At 53.8% G+C, this 20,615-nt stretch overlaps 1 protein-coding gene across 2 annotated transcripts in view; it reads left to right on the top strand.

Moving 5' to 3' along the window:
- Positions 1-228: 228 nt before the first annotated feature.
- ECE1 (endothelin converting enzyme 1) overlaps positions 229-20,615 on the top strand; it is a 58,590-nt gene continuing 38,203 nt past the window's right edge. Inside the window, exons 1-4 of one of the 2 annotated variants that reach the window (XM_021684102.1) lie at positions 229-293; positions 514-600; positions 8,385-8,526; positions 13,356-13,568. In XM_021684102.1, coding sequence (XP_021539777.1) covers positions 514-600; positions 8,385-8,526; positions 13,356-13,568 — 442 coding nt within the window. In that variant the 5' untranslated portion in view covers positions 229-293. Of the gene's footprint in view, positions 294-418; positions 601-8,384; positions 8,527-13,355; positions 13,569-20,615 lie in introns of those variants that run through there. The other variant, XM_021684101.1, reaches the window with a different exon arrangement.

Below are 20,615 nucleotides of genomic sequence, written 5' to 3'. Positions count from 1 at the left end.
CCTAACTGAAGGGAGACGTGGGGCTTCTCAGGAGGAGGTGCTGCTGCGAGACCCCCTCCCTCCGGCTAGGGGCTGGCCGTGGGGACCTCCACCTACCACGGGTCGGGTCGCCCCCGTGGGGCCATGGAGGGAACCGGCAACCGCGCGCCGGTCAGGCCCCGCCCGCGAAGGTGGCGCGTTGTCCGGCCCTTCCCGGCCAGCCTGTCGCGCGGCGGTACGCGGTGGCGGTGGGGACCAGGCGTCGCGGGGCGCAGCATGCGGAGCTGGTGGCCGCCGCGCTGCGGGCGCTGGGGGTGAGGCGTCGCGTTGCATAAGCGGGATGGCGGGGGGGGGGGGGGGGGGGCGGAGGAAGGCGGGACCCCCCTCCCCTGCCGCGGGCCGGTCCGTGGGCCGGTCTCGGTGTCCCGGGCGGGGCGGGGCGCGCAGCGGCGCTGGGGCCGCTTCCCCATTCTCCCCATTCGCCTGAGAGCCATGGAGGCGCTGAGGGAGTCCGTGCTCCACTTGGCTTTGCAGATGTCGACCTACAAGCGGGCCACGCTGGACGAGGAGGACCTGGTGGACTCGCTGTCCGAGGGTGAAGTGTACCCAAACGGCCTGCAGGTAGGAGCCCTGGCCGGCTGCGAGCCCCCAGGCAGCCGGGCATGCGCGCTGCTCCTCCCCCGCCCCCACCCTGCCAGCCCGAGAGGGGGCCGTGCCAGGCTGGCACAGCCCAGGGCAGCTCTGGGCTCCGTGAGGGAAGATGCCTTTCCGGGGCAGAAGTGCCTCCAAGGCACTGGGCTCCTTCCACCCGGGTCCCCTCCCCAGCTCTGACTGTCCCCCAGTCCTCCTGCCACCTGCCAATGGAAGGACAGCCCCTTGGCAGAGTTGAAGCACCCTGTAGAACTGAACTGGACCAGTTACCTTCCACAGGAAAGGCAGTCCCTGGGTGCTGAGGGACTTGCCCAGGGTCACACAGTCCAGTAATGGCAGAGTTTAAAACTGTCCCAGTTTTAATGTGGAAAGCCCTGTGTCCCTGGAAACCTCTCAGTGCTGGGCAAACCAGGCTGGTTGGTCACCCTATCTGGTAGGCATGGCCCCCTTCTTCCCCTTTCCCCCAATACCTGAATTTTCTGCAGGGAGGAACCCATCTTCTGCCCCCTCTTTCCCTGCCCCCTTGCAGCCTACTCCTGAAACCCAATTCCTCCTCTCCCCAGGGTCTGTCCCTGTGGGACTCAAACATGCCCACCACCTTCCTACCTTGTGGCAGAGCAGTGAGCATGGCTGCTTCCTGCTCTTCCCTCCCTGCAAGGCTGAGCTGGGACAGTGTTGAACAGGATCTCAGCCCTGTGGTGGGGTTTGGACCCAGGCAGGTGAGCGGGAGCGAGTCAGAAGTGTCAGGGACACTCAGGGGGGCCCTTGCTCTAGCTCCTGAGAAACCAGCCCGGGGAGAGGAGCAGGGCATCTCAGTCCTGGAGAACTTCTGCCAGGTTGACAAAGGGAGGCATTGGGGAACATTTTGGGGCCACCCAGTGAACTGACACCAAATCACAGTTCATCCAGAGAGCAAGCTTAGGGTGCTTGGAAATGCAGTCTGCCGGGCCCAGTCCTACTCAGGCATACCTCTTAGAAGCTGGAATAATAATACCAGTAAAGGAAAACAGCACTGATGGAGTCCTTCCTCCAGGCTAGGTAAGTAGCCCAGGGAGATCCGAACTCGACTCCAAGTGGTCTGCCCACTGGGATATGGCACCCTTACCTATATCTTCCCACTTAACTTTCAGGACCACCCCTATGAGCTGTAGGGATTACTGTTCCCGCTTACAGATAAGGAAACAGGGCCTGAATGGAGATACAATTCACCTTAGGTCTCAGAGCTAGAAATCTGAGAGTGAGATCAGCACAGTCTGTCTAGAACCTCTTCCCTAGGACCCTTCTTGAGAGGCTAAATCCAGCAGGAAATTAGATTTCTGTGGCAGGCACTTTTCCCTTCACAAATCAAAACAGAATCTAATCAGCAATCTTTTCGGTGTCATCTTGCACAGAAGGTTCTAAATATATCAGCACAAAAGTGTTTCAGAATTCACAACAAAATAATAGGCCATGTTGTCATCACCATAACATAACAGTAGCCCACATGGGGATAGCCTTTTTCAGGTCACAAAATGTGTTCATCTGCCTCTGGGGCTGCCTGGCAGAGTGGAAGCAGCCCAGTCTCCGAAGCTGGGGTCCCCAGTGTGAATTCTGACTCCGCCGATGGTCTTGGGTGCTTAACCACTGAAAGCACAATTCCCTCGTCTATAAAATGGGATTTAGAGAAAGTAAATGTAATGCCTCTTATGGGGCCTGCTAGGATTATTGTTGTTTTTATGACCTGTGAGGTCAGGGCCCCGTGGCTATGTTACAGATGATGAAGCTGAGTCTCAGAGAGGTTGGGGACACTCCTGGGGTTACAGAGCTATCATGTGTTTTGGAGTGCAGTGTTGCTGTCCCTACACCGATCTGCCAAACTGGGTGCATTGCCTACTTTTTATACAGGCAAAGCTAAAAAGGTTGCCCCAAGGAGTTGGGGCATTTCTGTGGGTACCCAATCCGGCTTCCCTTGAGCCACCATGACTTCTCCAAAGCAAGTATGAACGAGCCAATGCTTGAATCGAGAACTTGTTCACCTCAACTTATGAAGCTGAGTTTTCTACTAATTTTGTTTTTAATCATTGGAGTTTTTTCCTCCCAATATAAAGACTTTACATGCTTATTTCTGAAAAAAAAAAAAAAAAAAAAGTCAAATACTAAAAAAAAAAAAAAGATTTAAAAACAAACAGTAATCCCAGCACTTGGAGATAACCCCTTCTGGTTTTCCACATTTGCACACGTATATTTATAAACATAATTGAGCTCACTCTAAGTACACGATGTTGTCCTGTGCTTGTTTCATTTAATGCCCCTTCATGAGCATTTTTCCTGTTGTTTAAAAACTCCCAAAACATGCTGTCATTAAAAATTATAATGCCTCAGGGCGCCTGGCTGGCTCAGTCAGTAGAACATGTGACTTCTGATCTTGGAGTGGTGAGTTTGAGCACCATGTTGGGCGTAGAGGTTACCTAAATAAATAAATAAATACATAGATACATAAATAAACGTAAAAAAAATTAGTGCCTCACGGTACGAGTATATAATAGTGTATGTACTCAATATGCTAAGGTTGGACAACAGGCCCAGTAACTAGCATTGTAGGTGACCATCCCTTAGCCCTTCGGATAATTTCCTATGAGCTGATGCTGGAAACACAACTGCTCCTTCAAATTTAAAATTTTTAAAATGTCCCCCATCCCCTCCTCCCAGATCTCCCTCTTTGATGGGCAACTATAAAAATAAGCTACTTGATTTTTCATGATTTTGAAGCCCATTGGTTTTTTAGTATATTTTTTAAAGATTTTATTTATTTATTTATTTGTGAGACGGAGAGAGAGAGAGCACAAGCAGGGGGAGCGGAAGAGGGAGAGGGAGAAGCAGATTCCCCGCTGAACAAGGAGCCTGATGCGGGACTCGATCCCAGGACCCCAGGATCATGACCTGAGCTGAAGGCTCAGGCTTAACTGACTGAGCCACCCAGGCGTCCTGGGGTTAATATTATTAATCGACAGTTGTTACAAAGATTGAAATGAGGCTGTGTAAGTGAAAGCCTTGTGCATAGTGCACAGAAAATGGATTTGGTTGCTGTTGGGATTGTTACCATGACTCACCAGGCGGGAGGTCTCAGTGATGCCCTAAATATAACCACCTTGCTCTCGGGAGCCTCTGCTCTGCTCAGATCGGCTGCCTGTCCCTCACCCCCCACCCCAGCACATACCATTTTGGTGGCTCAAAGGGAATCAGCTAAAGTGATACCCGCAGCCTAAGCTGGGGAGCAGGCGGCCATGACTGCTACCAAAGCCTTTGAAACTCATCCTTTTGCTTGTAAAAATCAATTTCTTCAAGAGAAGGGAAAGCTGAGATATTTCATTCTTAGTGGTGATTTTTCTCATCCCCCCACCCCATGCCACACACAGGGCTGTCCTTCAAGGGTGATTCAGGGACAAGCCCACTTAGTACTTTAAAAAGACCTCTGTGCTCACCAGGATTCTACCTGTTTGAGCCTTATACTCCTGGCTTTCTAGTTCTTCTAGAATCTGAGATGGTCAGACCTGGGATGGTTATCTAGCTTCCTCATTTTAAAGATGGGAGATTGAGGACCAGAGGCGGCCCAGCGACACACACAGACACACACACACGCACACACATGGGGTCTTGAAAGGTCAAGGCTGACCTTTAACCTCCCTTTTCCCATGTCATGGGCAGCTGGGTGTTCCTTCTGGGAAACGAAGAGAGCTGGAAAGTGCTTCTTCTAAATACTAGACTGGTTCCTGTGTCGATGGCAGGAGTCCCTCCCCCATAGCGGGCACTCGTGTAAGCTGTTACAGGTCATTGGAAGAGAGTCAGGCATGGGGGTCTGGGGAACAGGTAGGACTCAGGGAGGAGGTGGGGAGGACAAGAAGACATTATAGTTTTGCTCTGGGCTGGCCCCAGTGGCCTCAGCTGGAAGTCCACTGTTATAAAACCTTTGCTGGAAGAAACTCCCCCAACCTAACCCCTTCGTGGTAGCTGGGTGCTGCCCTGGGCTGCGCTCTCATGGTCTGTCTGCTCTGAGAGGCTGACTTGAAGCAGGCAGCCTGGTCACCCTGCCAGCCCTCGTCGGGTGACCAGGCTTTTGGGCTGCAGGGGGTGGGCTCCCTGCCAAACCCTTGGCCAGACTGACTCCTGTTTGCCTCTCAAGGCAGCCCAGGTCGCTGGGGGCCCCGGCGGTGGCTCAGCAAGGACCTCTGCCTCCCTTCCCGACCCCCTGCTTCCTCTGAACCCCAGGCTTTGCCCCACTCCCCACCCCTTCTCCTGCTGGCTTGTCTCCTGGGCCCCAGGCAGCCGTGTCCCATGTCCCGTCCTTGCCTGCAGAACTCGTTCTTGCTGTAAGCCTAGGTGAGCCAAGCACTCACTTCTGTAACCAAATATTTATCCCTCATTAGGGCTTTGTTCCCTTGGCTGTGGAAGCTCTGGGAACCTCTAGGTTGGACAGCTCAACTGTTTCTCTCTCTCTCTTTCTCTCTCTCTCTTTCTTTGGCTTTGTCTATGTCTTTCCTCTTTTGTCTCTCTCTCCACCTCTCTCTTTTGAGGGCATCCTTTTCCTTCGGTCTCATTCTCTGTCTGCCTCACATGATGATAAATAGGATATTAAGCCCACCCGTGAGCTGAGCGTTTACAGTAATTCTCAGCTCCATCTCCCAAGCATCAGCTCTGCTCCTTGGCCGATGGCCACTCCCAAGTTACCTCTCCTGAGACAGAGTGGGCTGCCTGCCACTAATCCTCTCACCCTCCAAGCCACTGCAGACCAGTCTCTGGTGATCAACGTGCTCTCGTTTCCAAAAGGAAAGAGAAAGCACTCGGGTCCTCCCCTTGCTGTGACCTCAGCTTGCTGGATGCTCTGAAGGAGGCAGGGCCGGGAACACAGGGCTCAGAGAGAAGGGCCTCGCAGCATGGCCGCATCCACTGCACCAGGAATTGGATGACTTCTCCTGGAAAGGCCTCTGGGGGAGACTTCTGCCCCAGGGGGATGCCTCTGGATTCCTTCTGCCCTCAGAGAGGAGGCTTGTCAAGAAACCAGCAGGCCCTCAGCCAGTCAGCACGAGTTGAGCAGAGAACATTACAAAGGTTAAAAACCCCATTTTCAAATTCTGTTTGCCATTTCTTCCTGGAACTGAATTTCTAATTTAATTCGGACTTAATTCTCATTCACTTTTGCAGTGAACACCATCTGTTTGCTTGACACTAAACAATGAGGCTCAGCTCGACTTTCTGCTCCTTGGGGGCAGCGTGGCCATGGGGCTGAGGCTGAGGGTTCTGGAGAGAGATGGGTTTTCTCACTGTTCCCCCTCCTCCCCCACTTCCTGTGTTTCTTCTGGAGCTGCTACCGGTGCCTACTCTTTAGGACGTTGTGAAGATAGAATGGCATCATCCAGCAACAAAACAGAATTAACGCGACGCCAGGCACATAGAAAGCACTCAGGTGTTAGCTACCTTTATTCCTCCTTTTTCCTTCCCTCTGTTCCTCCTCTCATCTTCTCCCTTCCCTTCCTCTTCCCTCCCTTTCACCTGACTCCCCGCACCCTGGTGGCGCTCCTTCTGCAGATGCAGATGCAGACCATGAGGTGTGCCTTCTTCCCCAGGCCTGCCGGCTGTCCTCCCTGGCTTCCGAGAGCCGGCACCAGGCGGAGGGGTGCCTTGTAAACTGAGGGCCCCCCCCCGCCTCTTTGCCTGTCACCCCTCTCCCCCTGTGCTGGGCCATGAGGGCCCTCAGGAGGAGGCAGCCAGTGAGGCAGGCCGGGGCCAGGGTGGCAGGAAGAGGGAAATGTCAGTGCTTGCTTCACATCCTCTGGGACTCCTCTGAATAGCAGTTCCCAAGGGGAACTGTGTGAGAAAATGCATGCCGAGGAGAAAGCACTTTATAAACCTGCCAGCGCTGGGAACATGTTAGCACCGCCCCAGGCTGACTCTGCACCAGGCCCTCCGGGACCAGAGTTTTAACTTCACGGGAGTAGCACCCTCAGAAGCTTCGTGGCTCACTTTTTTTTTTCCCCCCTCATTTCTCACATTTTTAAAACCATTCTTCAGAAAGGGGTTTTGGACGGTGGCAGCCTTCCTTCTACCTGACACAGCTGTTTGGGTCTCGGAGCCGCCTGGCCTTCCTCGGAAATATGACTAGGCCCCAAGTTCCTTTTGTTGGTTTTAGAACACAGTTTTTTTTTTCCACAAAAAGGTCTCATGTTCGTTCCCCTTTCTCTGGTGCCACAATTCCCATTCATTTCCTGCCCAGAAATTACGCAGTGGTGACCATGAGGCTGCGTGGCGCCCTTCCCTAAGGTGACCAACCTCAGATCCCCACGTGTCAGCGTGAGGCTCCCTGAGGGCTGTGACCTGGCTCCCGGGGACAGGCACCCCCTCAGCTTTTGGGGGGGCACTTGCAGGTCAGAGTCTGAGTTTCCTCATCTCCCCTGGCAGCTGTGGGTCACCGCCCTGCATGCCCACACCCCAACAAGCCTTATTCTCTGCACCTTGGTCTTTCCAAAGGGGCAAATCCAATCTATGTCATCCCAGCCCTCCAGAAGAAGTCCACGTTCTTTAAAGGGGCTAAAGGGCCCCATAGGATCTAGACCTTGCCTCCTCTCCCCTTTCCTTCCCCATTCACCTGGCCAGCTCCTACTTATTCCTCAAGACCCAGCCCAGGCATCCCCATCTCCAGGAAGCCTTCCCTGACTGGACCCCACCCACCCTCCACCCCAGTCTGTTTCTTTATCTGCCTTCCTGCTGGACTGTGAGCAGCGGAAAGCAAGGGAGTCTGTCTTCCTCTCGGTATTTCCACCATGGTGGCACATGACCGCAGTGTCACTGAGCTGAGCCCCACCTTCAGGGACCCCTCCTGTCCTGTGGCCCAGGCTTTTGCAGGAAGCACCTCTTGCAATGGAGGAGAGCCCTGAACTGGCCTCGGGTGTGAAGGCCTGGGCTGAGGGCTCTGAGTGCCGTTGGCCAGTATGTCCCTCCTCAGCCCCGAGGGCCCCACCACGCCCTCTACTTCCTCTCATTGTGCCTCCCTTCCTGTTTAGCTAGACTGTTAGGCTGGGGACATTTTTCCTCCCTTTGAGGACCTGCCTGAATGGAGCTCCCTCTCCATTGCATCTCCCCTGACATCTCCCAGATGCCCGTCTCTGATCCCCTGGTGGGCTCCAGAATCAACAGACTTGGGTTCAAATCCCAGCTCTCCCCATTTAGCTGTGTGACAAGAGGCAGGGGCCTCACCTCTGTGAACTTGTTTCCTCATCTGTAAAAGAGAACTAATAACACAGCCCTCATGGGACCATGAGGGTGTAATGAGCAAAGGATGTCCGCACTCCTGGGAAGTAGGAGCTGTGGCTATAACATCCTGGCCTGCTGGTGTGGGGGCTCTGAGAACAGCCCAGCTGGACGCTCACTGGATGCCTGCAAGTCCAAACATCCTGTTCTTTTTTGAACTCCTTGCTGGAGAAACAGGGAAAAGCTGTTCTTTTTTTTCCCTTCTACCCGTATCGGGTAACACAAAAAACACAAGTCCGGCTGGGTTGAGCTGCTTGAGTCTGGTGTTTAGGAGCTAATCCGAGCTGCTGAGCAGGGTGGCAGTTCCTTTCCTGGATTAGGACCGATTCTGTGGGAACCGGACCACCCCTGAGGCAGGAGGGGCGGCCCTGATGGCTCCCCGGGGCCTGGGCCTGCCGCGGAGCCCCTTGCTCCTGGGGAAGGGGGGCCCTGGGCTCACGTCCTCCCCACCCTTCCTGCCCCCTTCCCTGCAGGTGAACTTCCGCAGCCCCCGGAGTGGCCAGAGGTGCTGGGCTGCGCGGACCCCGGTGGAGAAGCGGCTGGTGGTGCTGGTGGCGCTTCTGGCGGCAGGACTGGTGGCCTGCTTGGCAGCGCTGGGCGTTCAATACCGGACAAGTAGGTGCCTCTGTGTTTTGTCGTGGGCTTGGCTCACTCCTGCCCTCGGCTCTGTCCGCCTGGGCCAGAGGGCCTCCCTGCTGAAGCCAGGGCTGGCCTCCAGGGCCAAGGAGAGAGCGAGGTCCGGACGGCTCGGTGCCGAGATGGACTGAAACATGGGAGCTGGACAGTGTGGGTGGTGTAGAGGTTTGGGACATGAGTCCAAACAAACCCTGGCCCAGCAATTTATTGTCTGTGTGACCTCGGGCAAGTCACTTCATCTCCCAGAGCCTCTGTCTTCTCTCCTGTGAATGGGGAAAATGGTGCCCGATTTGGGGCTGGCCCTGAGGATTAGAGATAATGTCTATCACATAGCTGGTGCCTCCTGGGACTTCTTAAATCTTAGCTCTGGGTGCTATTATTGTGAGGAGGTGAGCTGATGGGACTCACAGTCTTGCACCGTCCGCCATCTTTAGTTCCAACAAAATTACAATAATAGCTTCTGTTTACTTAATACTTTCCATGGACCAAATACCACACCTCTTCTTTACAAACATAATCCTGTTTCCTCCTCACAGCAACCCTATGAGGTGTGGTTTTTGCATCTGAGGAAGCTGAGGCGGTGAGCCTAGGTGACTTGCTCAAGGTTACGTGGCTGGTGCACGAGGGAGGGGGCAGCTGGATTGCAACGCCTTTGTCATTGGGGTGCCCCTGTGTGTTAGAACCTCCAGAGGAGCGGTCCTGCCGTGGCCCAGCTGGCCTCTGTGTGCCTAATCTGTACACGTTGTAGTCACATCTCTGGGTCCAGCCTTGTTTAGCAGTATGACGGGGCCCAGCCAGTCCTGCTGTTGGCGTCTGAGGCTGGCTCTCTGTGTCTGGCTGAGAGTATCCAGCCGAGTACCTCGTGTAGAGTTGATGTTCAGTAAGCACTTGTGGATCTGGAAAGGGCAGAGCCAAGTTAAACAACAAGGATGGGGGGTCTGGCCAATTCCAGGATCTCTCACACCCTTGTGCCCCAACATCTAGCTTTCCGATGGCAGGTGGTCCATCTGGTGGAGCAGCTTCTGGGGCCTTTGCTCAGGGTCCAACCCCACCAACTCGGTCACCTGGTCACTCATCCCATCAGAGAGATTATGACCCTTCCCGTGATCCCAGGCTTCGCCGAGCCTTCCCCACTATAAAGTCACTGGCCTGCATGGGTGGCCATGCTAGACTTGGAGGGGGAAGGAGTTTGAGGGTCTGGAGAGAGGGCAGGACCTCCCCTCAGTCATCCTTACGTCTGCCTGTGTTAGGCACTCCAGCAGCCAGAGTTGCTCTGAGCCTGCCCCGGGAGCTCCCAGAAACCAGAAGGGAGCCCCCAAGGGCTGGGTCCTAGTGCTCGCGCCCACGGGGCGGGGGGGGGAAGCACAGGGAGCAGCCTTGCTTCAGCCTCTATCATCCCGGCCCCCTGTGGGCTGCAGAAGAGGTTTCCCCAGCCTGGACCAGGATAAAAGGAACTCTCCCCCCGGGTGACTCTGGGCCGAAGATCTCATGAGCCCTGAGCCAATTCATGTGTCTTCATTGGCTGCCTTGGCCCGGGACAGCAGTGGCCACCCCAGAAACTGACAGTAACCTCATGACTGTCAGCAGGTGCTGACACTGGCCACGCCTGAGCAGACAGCAGGCTAGTCAAAGCACATTCTCCGATGATTCTGAAAGACCCGTCTCAAAGTCTTGTCTGGGCCCCTAAATACATATTTGTCTACTTTCCCACTGCACCCCCTTTCCAGAGACTTGCAGGCGCTTTACAGACAGCAGCAGTAAAACACACAGATTCTCCCAGAAAATATTCTTAAGTGACTTACTCAGTGTTGGGGCCCAGCACCATGCAGACGAGCATCTGTGAACTAGATTTTGGCTGTTCCTGCTTCTCGACTGGTCATGCACATCCTCAAAGGAAGAAATATTTTCTGCCTCTGCAAGTGGTGCCCAAGTGCTGGACAAAGCTCACTTCATTCACTCACTCATTCAACACACACATACTGGACCGCTGCTAGGTGCCAAGTACATGCTGGGCAAAGGAAATAGAAATGCAAGTAAGGTGCTGGCCCTACCCTCAAGCTCACGTTCCAGTCGGGGAAGGGGACAGGGAGACAGCCACGACACAGCATACTCTGCCCTCAGAGAGCACACAGCCAGGCAGCCAACCGAGGGGCCCAGCGAGGAATGAGGGTCTGGGAAAGTTTCCCCGAGGAGTTGGAGCCTGGGCCGAGTTTTGAAGGTGTTGACCTCCATGTTGATGAGGGGGGCCTGGAAACAAGTAATTGATCAAATATGTGTTAAGTCCCTGCCGGGTCAGGAATAGCTGGTAAAGGATTTACCGAGCACTAAGCGGTTAAACAACCAAGCATTGCTTAAGTACCACCTCAGTGCCTTGCCCTGTACCTAGCAGCTTGGGAGCTTAGTGACCCATGAGGCCTCTCAGGAGGCTGGTTTCTTGTTTTGTTTTTAAATCCCAGTCCCCTTATGATAACCTCAAGAATCAATCAATCCAAATCCCTCCCTGTCTCACGCACACACACGCTGTTTCTGACAGGCCTTGTTCCCTGAAGACAACCCTCTTGCAGTCTGTCTCCGGGCATTCCCAACAGCCAAGGTTTGGTCAAGCCCAACTTCCTGCAGTTTGTGGTATAAAAACAATAGGTATTCTTTTCCCTTCCCAAATATGAAGCTCTCTCATAATAGTGAATAGGTTTTTTAAAGCTACACAGAAATCCTCTTCCCCCCACCCTGAAGATTCTGGTACATTTCCCCAGTTGGGGAGTGGGCCGTGCAGCTCGGCTTGAGATGGCCTCCTATGGAGATGCTTAAATGGCACCGTAGCCCTGCCAGTTCCTTTCTGTTTTCGAGCCTGCCAGCTCAGTAATTTGTGACTGTTGTACAGTCCACTCCAAACAAGTAATCCCCTCAAAGCTACCTTGGTTTTTGTGCTGCCATGAGACTCCTCTAAGCCCTTCGTCAGCCTGCCAGACGTTGTGCCCGTCATCCGACGTGAAAAAGCCCACAGGCCACCCCAGCCCGGGCTGGTGCCGTGTTCCCCTGCCAGAACTGTGCATCCTTTCCTGCTTTCTGAAGGTTGGCCTGGGGACGTCGGGCCCAGCCACGAAGGCGTCTGCCGTCACTGTGACATCAGGCCTGCTGTGCTTCCTCGCTTCTAGATGGGGAAACCGAGGCTCGGGGAGAGGAGGTCACCTGCCCAAGGCCCACAGCCAGAATCAGAAAACTGGGATCTGAACCCAGGTCTAAGAGCCTCCAGCCCCTGCCTTGCCACACACCTCCCTGTGGGGTAGGGACGCTGAACTTGCCAGAAGGGCCACCCCAGCCCCCGATGGGACCGGCAAGGAGAGGGAGAGGGAAAACAGAGGGAACCCAGCCTTGGAGTAGCTGCAGCAGGCCAGAGCTACTTCAGCCTCGGCTCTCCCACTCGGCCGTGTGGCCCGGCTCTGTTCATGCACACAGAGCCTCCATCTCCCCCTCTTTAGCCTGGGCATCACACCTGTATCTGATGTCTGCAGTGAGGCCTGAGTGAGATAACAAATGTGAGTCAAGTCCCTCTTGTTGCCTATGTCAGCCAGGGCCCCGGCTGGGCCTGCGTTCCTAGTCACGAGGCTGGATCTCCCACCACCTTGGGCTGGGCCCCTGTCAAGGCTGTGCAATTTGGTTCCTTTGCTGGAGTCCACTGACCAGCCCCGAGACAGGAGTCCGGCCCCTCTTCTTGCCTCTGGCCTTCCAAGAGCCCTCATCGCCTCTGCCCCATGTCCTGTGAGAACCGGCTCAGAGGAAGTGGATTCATGGGGGGCACTTGTAGTATTTGGCAGCCCTCCCCACTGCCCACCTGCACGCACAACCGGAATCCCTCCTCGGGGAGGCACCTGACAGATGGGGCCGCCCAGGGCCCACCTGTTACCGCTGGGATAGCACCTCTCCAGGCTCATAGGAGACAGAGTGGAGAGAGGATGGGGCTTGTGCCCCATTGGCCATTGAATAAGCTACTTAGCTTCTCTGTGCCTCAGTTTCCTTGTATATAAAAATGGCTTAAGCAAAATGGTCTGTTGAGTTTGTTTCATTTTTATTTCTTTGAGAGTCAGTGAGATAACACTCCTGCCCTGTACTCAGAGGGAATGATCTTTCATAGTTTCTTCTGTTCATTATAGGCTGTCCTTTGCCCTAAGTCCTGGCACCAAATTGTCTGCATTACCCATTTGTCGTGGACTAAATACAGTCAATTTATGTTTGCGGAATGACAGACATTTCTCCTCCGGTTGTTATTTAACTTTTCTTATAAAACGTCTGTCTCTCCAGCTAAATTATTAGCTCTTGAAGGAAAGGACTATGCCTTTTATATCCTTCACCACACACACACACACACACAATCACCACTCGGTAAAGAACCTGGAAGATACTCAGTTACTATTACCACTCGGTAAAGAACCTGGAAGATACTCAGTTACTATTTTGTTGAATGAATGAATGCATGAACAAGTGAATCAATTTGTTGAGCATCAGGGAATAATAAAAAAAAACCAGTGAATATTTGTGGAAGGAAGGACTGATTAAGAGAAACACCTTGGTTCTGGGTACTTTTCAAGCCACAGAAAGGACTTGAGGCAGCTAAACAGAAGTCTTACTTTACAAGCCAGGAAATTGTAAATCTACTGAAATCATTTCTCGGTAGAAGTCTAGCGACCATCCAGCTCCAGATCTGTTTGGTCAGGGCTGGGGCAGGGGCATGGCACCCCAGGCCACTCATACTATATTCCCACAGCCTTCTCCCTGCCCTTCACTGGCCTCTTGTCCTTGACCCCTGCCAGGAACCCCCACGGTGTGCCTAAGTGAGGCCTGCATCTCAGTGACCAGCTCCATCTTGAGTTCCATGGACCCCACGGTGGACCCCTGCCAGGACTTCTTCACCTACGCCTGTGGTGGCTGGATCAAAGCCAACCCCGTGCCTGATGGCCACTCACGCTGGGGGACCTTCAGCAACCTCTGGGAACACAACCAAGCCATCATCAAGCACCTCCTTGGTAAGCACCCCGCAGGGAGCCCCGTGAACGAGCCGCAGAGGAGAGCAGCCAGCTGGACCCACCTGCTCAGGTCTGGTGAAAGGAATCGCTTGACAGAATGGGAAAACCAGAGGCTTTGGAGTAGGTGAACCCGTCAGTCATTGTGTGGCCCTGAGTAAGTTACTTGTCTCTGAGCCTCAGTCTCTACAAAAATGGGACTAATACACAGGGAAGCAAGGCACAGCCTAGGTGGTGCAGTCAGTGGTGGTGTAATTGCGTCGTGTGGTGACAGGCGCTCGTGGCACTTGCAGTGAGCAGGGCACAGCGTCTGGGCTTGTGGAAGCACCGTGTGGTACCCCTGAAACTAATATAATGTGCTGTGTCAACTATACGTCAATTTAAAACAAATTTTTTTTCAATGGGACTACGACTACCCAAGCTTGAGAGTTTTGAGGACCGTGAAGCACACGTGTAAAGGGTTCGCACGGTGTGTGTGGCACAGGGAGGTACTAAGCCCTGGTCACTGTGGTCCTTGCTGCTGCGGCTTCAAGCTGTGGCCTGGTTTTGCCTGGCATGGACGGTGAGCTCTGAAAGTTGTGAGCCAAGGGAATCAATGCTGAGCACACTTGATCGGATTTTAGGGTTGTGAGCAGATGAAAGTTATAACAAGTTTATCGGAGGGTTGTCCATTCCAGGCAGGAACATCCCATGGCCTCGCGCTGATTGGACTTGCACGATAAACCGTCTAAGTTAAAGTTCTTCTCTTTGCACCTTGTTAGGCCTTCGGCACCTCTAGTTGACCTTGGTGGTTTTATCCTTAGATTAGAGCCCCATGTCTGTCTTGTTTGCAGGGTTATCCCCAGTTATTGTTTGTTGAATTAACACCTGCCCGTTGGGGTCGTCCACCGCGTGAATTCACAATACCCACCACAACAAATAGAGGTCCTGACTTGAGCCCCTTGGCAGCCAGGACCTTCTCCATCCCTCTCCTGCTGCCCCGGCCCCATCCTGGGACCCTAAATGCTGGGAGAGGCTAGATCATGAAAAGCCATCAGTGACAGAACTTAGATTCAACAAATCCTTACTAAGTTTTTTAAAAACCTGCAAGATACTCAAAAGTACGTAAAATATCTGAAGATACCCCAAAGGGGACAAATCTTCTCAAAGTGACAGAAACCAGAAACCTTCCTACAAGACAGGAAGAGATACCAATTTGACAATTGCAATTTCAGGCAACTGTGTCTTTTAGAGGACAGTAGAAATGAGCAAACCAGGTTAGGTGACCTCTCCTTTCTTTTCGACCCCAGCCCCGGGTCCAGGAGGGGGAGGGGCACGGCTGCTGGGTAAGACCCGTCCACCATTCTCTCTATTCCCTGCAGCCTAGCCTGGGGCTAGTCTCCCTGAGGATCAGAGTTCAAGGGAGGGCTGTCCGGAACAGCAAGGGCTCTGCCTGCTTTATGTTATCTAGGCACCTTTGAAAGGGGACAGAGCCTTTCATGTCAGAACTAGAAGCTTAACAGGCAAGTATGTCTGGGGTAGCCAGACTGGAACTCAGGGATGTCCCTTCTCCAGCACCTGAAGACAGCCTTGGCAGGGACCAACAACCAAAGCGGAGGACAGTCCAAGTAGGATGACAAGGGACACCTATGTGGCTCAGTGGGTTAAGCGTCTGCCTTCGGCTCGGGTCACGATCCCAGGGTCCTGGGATCAAGCCCCGCATCGGGCTCCCTGCTCGGCGGGAAGCCTGCTTCTCCCTCTCCTACTCCCCCTGCTTGTGTTCTCTCTCTCTGTCAAATAAATAAATAAAATCTTTAAAAAATAAATTAATTAAATTAAGTTTAAAAAAAAGGAATAATGACAAGTAGGATGACAAGATGGGGCAGAGCCTCTCCTTCGGCCACCAGGGACCTGGGTTCACACCCTACCTCCGCCACTTACTGTGTGATCTCAGGTCAACGACATGACCCCTCAGGACTCCTCTCATCAGTGGGTTGGGTACCGGGCCTCCCCCAGGTTATGAGAATAAAATGGGAAAAATGTATTTAAGGTGCGTTACCTGGGCCTGGCGTATCATGCCGGCCGCTGTGCATTCGAGTGTTATGGCTGTTGCTCACCTTTGACCTTTGTGCAGCACTTTACAGTTTACAGAGCTTTTTGTGGATGTCACCCCATTTGATCCTGTAGGGCAGGAGCGAGGAAGGTATCGTTCGTCCCATTTGAGAGATGAGGACACTGGGGTCCAGAACCGTTCCGGAGACAGGCTAGCAGGTGGCACAGCTGGGACTTGTCTGACTCTGTCCGGGCCGTGTGTCCTTTCCCCATCTCACACCACCTCCTCGAGATAGATGAGCACGCGTGGCCCCCCTCCCACCCTGCCGGCAGCGTGGCGCCTGGGGATCTGAAGGGAGGAGGGGAAGAGACTGATGTTTGTTGAGTGGGTGCTACTTGCTACTTTCTATCCACTGCCTCCTTGATCCTCACAACCTCCCTGGGACTCAGGAACTATTGTTCGCATGTTATAGCTAAGGAAACAGGCTCAGAGAAGTTAAGGGACTCTGCTGAGGAGACACTACCAGTCCTGAATGGAGGGCGGCTCCAGCCCTGGGGAGCAGTTAGCACCGAGAGGGGGTGGAGAAGACAGGCAGACGGGCCCTCTAACTTTCCAGTTAGGCCCAGGACTGGCCCTTGTGTGTGGTACCTGCGGATCCTGCTCCAACGAGGACCTTGGGTCTTTGCCAGGACTGAGTCCTTCCCCCTGACCTGCCCCCCACTTGGCCAGCTGGCCAGCTGGCAGGGCCCAGGAGGAGTGGGCTCCAGTTCTGGCCTCTGGCCTTACATCCATCCCGTCCTTGAGGGTCAAGGTGTAGGTGGGAGCTGTGCTGAGCTGGGCACGGGACAGCCAGAACCATGCATTGGAGCCCCTGCCCCTGGGACCGGGGTCTGGTGGGAGCAGGAGGCCAGACTGCAGGGTTTTGAAGTCAGGCAGCCCTGGCACGCTAGCTTCTCACTCGTGTGGCCTTGGACAAGTAACCTGGCTCCTCTCCAGCTTAGTTCCATTATCTATAAAATGGGGATAATAGTGCCATCAAATGCAAGGTTGCCGTGAGTACCCGCTTGTATGTGCGAGGCCCGTGTGCTTAGCACAGAGCCTGGCACCTAGTAGGGGTTTGGCAAAGCACAGCCACCCTGCTCGGTGTACTGCGTGAGCTCCAGCCCAGCCCTCTCCCTGACAAGCTGTGTGACCGCAGACAGACCACCCAGGCTCCTCAGCTCTTCGTCTCTAAGGTGGGAACTAACTCAGAGCATTGAGTGGGGATGTTCTAAGGATTAGTGAGGTGGTCGAAGAAAGCCTAATTATTGATTATTTCTCATAGAGGCACTGATGTGGACCTAGTTATCAGGGAAGGAGGTACAGCATATCCATAACCATGCTAGGCTGTTTACTTGTATTATTTTATTGGAGCCGTGGATGTATATCCCCATTGTACAGATAAGACTCACAGGAAGGAAGTGATGAGACTTAGCTGAGATTTAGCCCCAGAGCTATGGGACCTCAAACTTACACTCTTTTTCTGCCGACTTCCCTGAGTCAGCTTCACCATGCAGAGGCCACAGAGCGGCCCAGAAGCATGATTCACCAATCTCCTTTCCCCAGGAGCTGCTCCAGTTGAGATGGGATCTGACCAGGGCCTGATGAACATAGTAGGTGGGGTCAGCCCCAGGTCATACTGACCAGGAGCTTCCCCAGAAGGCGTATCCTGGAGTCCTCTCCCTGCCAGGCTCACCCTGGGAACTAGTCTGGAAATGGCCCCTCACCTGTGGCCCTTGATACCTGGGACTTTGGCACCTGGAAACCCCTGAAGGGGCAGGAGGCAGGTGAGTGGGTGACAAAAAATGCAGGAACACGGGCCAGTGCATTCCTGGGCTCAAGGCCAGGCTTGTTTCAGCTTCTCTAAAACATAGGAGTCAGCCAGCAGGCCTCGCGGGAGAGGGGGGAGGGCTGGAACTGGTGGGGGTTGCAGCATGCCGGGGGCTACCCAGGCTGTCCAAGCTGGCCTGGGGTGGGCTTCTCTGGCAGGAGAAGGAATGTTCAGAGTGCTGGTGAGGACTGTGTGACCAGGCCAGGCAGAACAGCTATTACCACCAGCCGGCTGCAGGGCCTCAGACGAGCCACTCCTTTCTCTGAAAGGTGAATTCACAGGGGCCCCCTCAGGGGAAATCCAGGCAGATCTGTCGCTGGCGGATTGAACTCTGCCAAGTGCCACTGTGGCCCATCCTTGCAGCCTAGTGGCTGGGAGACGCGACCTCAGCTGCACGAGCAGAGCTGCCTCACCCAGGTTGCTGGCTTGGGCCTCGGGGGCCTTGGGGAGACAAGAGTGTGGCCTCACTTCATCAGGGCAAGGATGCAGCTGCACCTCTCACCCCTAGGCTGGGCCTCCCCTCAGGCTTTCCAGCTCGTGCTCTTAACACAGACTAATCTGCCATCTAGACTACCTGCCTCACCCCCTTCCTATCCTGCAGGACTTTTCTCAAACCTGCTTCCTCTGTGATGCCCTCTGGGGCCACCAAAGGGCTTCTCTGGGCTCGAGCTACAGTTGCATTTTATGTGTCCGTCCTGTGTACTATGTTTTCTTTCCTTTTTTTTTTTTTTAAAAGATTATTTATTTGAGAGAGAGAGCACAAGCAGGGGGAGTGGCAGGCGGAGGGAGAAGGAGAAGCAGGCTTCCCGCTCAGCGGGGAGCCTGACGTGGGGCTCGATCCCAGGACCCCGGGATCATGACCTGAGCCGAAGGCAGACGTTTAACCAACTGAGCCACCCAGGCGCCCCTTTACTGTGTTTTCTAGTACAAGATTAATGCATGCAAAATTAATGCCTGGTTTTTATAACAATTTGAGCATCATGGATTCTACAGGGAATTTGTGGTCTCCCTTCCTTGTACCCCAGCGCCAGTCTGCTGGAGAAATGGAGACAGAATCATTCCATCAGCATTAAATTTGTCCATGTCAGTGACTTGGCAATTAATCATGTAGCCCTGTGCCATCTCTTGTACTTTTATTTTTTATTTTTTTATTTTTTAAAGATTTTATTTATTTATTTGAGAGAGAGAGAATGAGAGAGGGGAGGGTCAGAGGGAGAAGCAGACTCCCTGCCGAGCAGGGAGCCCGATGTGGGACTCGATCCAGGGACTCCAGGATCATGACCTGAGCCGAAGGCAGTCGCCCAACCAACTGAACCACCCAGGCGCCCCATCTCTTGTACTTTTATTCTGATTTGTTTTTCTAGTAGTCGCTGTCTAGCTTCGTTACTTCTCCCCGTGCACATTGGAAACCCTCTGGACAAGATCCGTGTCCGCCATGCTTTCTGTTCGGTACCGTGTCTGCAGCAGTGTGCCCATCTTTCCCGTTCCGGGGAAGGCAGGGGGTGTCCAGGGGCTTCTCCGGGGTGGCTGGTCTGCTTTAGTGCTACCTCCAGTTTTCCGAGCCAGCCTGCAGGAAAGGAAAGGAGCACAGAGAGCGCTCAGGCCCCTGTCCTGGCCTCAGCCACTTACTTGTGTGACCTTGGACACATTACTCAACCTCTTGCCTATAAATTGGGCGTGATGCTAATAGCACTTGATGGTGGAAACTGTTAGAACAAGATGCACACACACAGCCACACCCACACACAGAGAAAGCAGTTCCTTCTCTCAGGGAGGCCTGAGAATGCTTGAGTTCAAATTCCAGCATGTGACGTGTTAGCTTTGCCTCCCTAGGCAAGTTCGTTCCTCTCCCTGGGCCTCGTTTTCTTTCCCTGTGAAATGGGGTGATAGTCTGACCTCGGGGTGCCGGTGGGGTGCTGAGAAGAGCTCAGCCAGGGCTGGGCCTGCAGTAGGCATCATAATGGTAACGGTCTTAACATTATTTTCGTTCCTCTGCGAAAGAAGGTGCCTCGTTTATCAGCTCCCCCACTTCCCCTCACAGGATGGGGCTCCTGAGGCTTGTGACTGCCTGCACCGAGTCTGTGGTTTTATCTAGAACAAGGGCTGGTCTTGCCCTGATGTGGAGTCCCACATGCTTCTGGCCAGGTGGTGCTGCCGCAGCCCAGGGACTGCAGAATTCTCAGGAAGCCCCATACCCACAGCCCGCCCAGCTGCTGGGGATTTTGTTTCCTCCCAGAGAGTGGTGTGGAAGAGGTTGTTCCTGCGAAAACTCCCAGAGGAAGAAGTGGGCCGATTAGATGGTAGGCTGTCTTTCCTCTTTGGGACTTTGGGGAAGTGACTGAGGACGTTTCTGGAACTCAAGGGCCCTGCAAGGAAGTACCCCAGGCAATTGGGAGCCCTGTTGTCTGGCCCTGGGCTGCCAAATTATTTTCATACCCTGGGGACCCTGGAAGTGCCACCATATTCAAAACGTGGCCCCCACCTCAGTCAGTCCTGGGAGCTGCGCTGTTGATGGCGCCTAGCCTGCTCCCATGGAACCTTCTCCTGGGATGTAAATGCAAGCGGGGAGGTCTCCAAGGAGACCAAGGTTTTCCTCACGAGGAAACTGTATGTGGCTGATTTCACTTTGAATCAAAGCCTCCTCCTCAGTCTGATGTGATGGGTATCTTTCTCTGTGGAGCTCCCAGAACATTCCGTCATTCATTCCTTCGTTCCACAATTATGTATGGTACACTGGCTATGTGCCAGACATCATTAGGTGCTGGGGTGGCGTGAGCAATAAGACAACCTTTCCTTGTGGAGCTTACATTCCAGCAGGGGAGACAGACAGTAAACAAATAAATGAGTAAATAAGTAAGACGGTTGCGAAGAGTTAGGACTTTGAAACGAATCGAGTAGGGTGCAGGGCTGGGAAGGGAGGAGGCCACGGCGGCCACGGCAGTCCGGGAGGGATGGGCTTTCAGAGCAGGAACACTGGAGCAGAAACTTGAATTAGTTGTGAGAGAATAGAGCACGTGGATGTGGGAGGAGGTTTACGCCCAGCAGGAGGACGGTGAACTCAGTGGCAGGAGCACGGGAGCAAGGGGGAGAGGGGCAGGACGCAGATGGGAGCTGGATGGAGGCCCAGGTCGAGGGTGGTGTTTCTCAA

Source organism: Neomonachus schauinslandi, chromosome 4 (assembly GCF_002201575.2).
Source record: "Neomonachus schauinslandi chromosome 4, ASM220157v2, whole genome shotgun sequence".
NCBI classification, from domain to species: Eukaryota; Metazoa; Chordata; class Mammalia; order Carnivora; family Phocidae; genus Neomonachus; species Neomonachus schauinslandi.
This window is presented reverse-complemented; position numbering and strand designations above follow the sequence as displayed.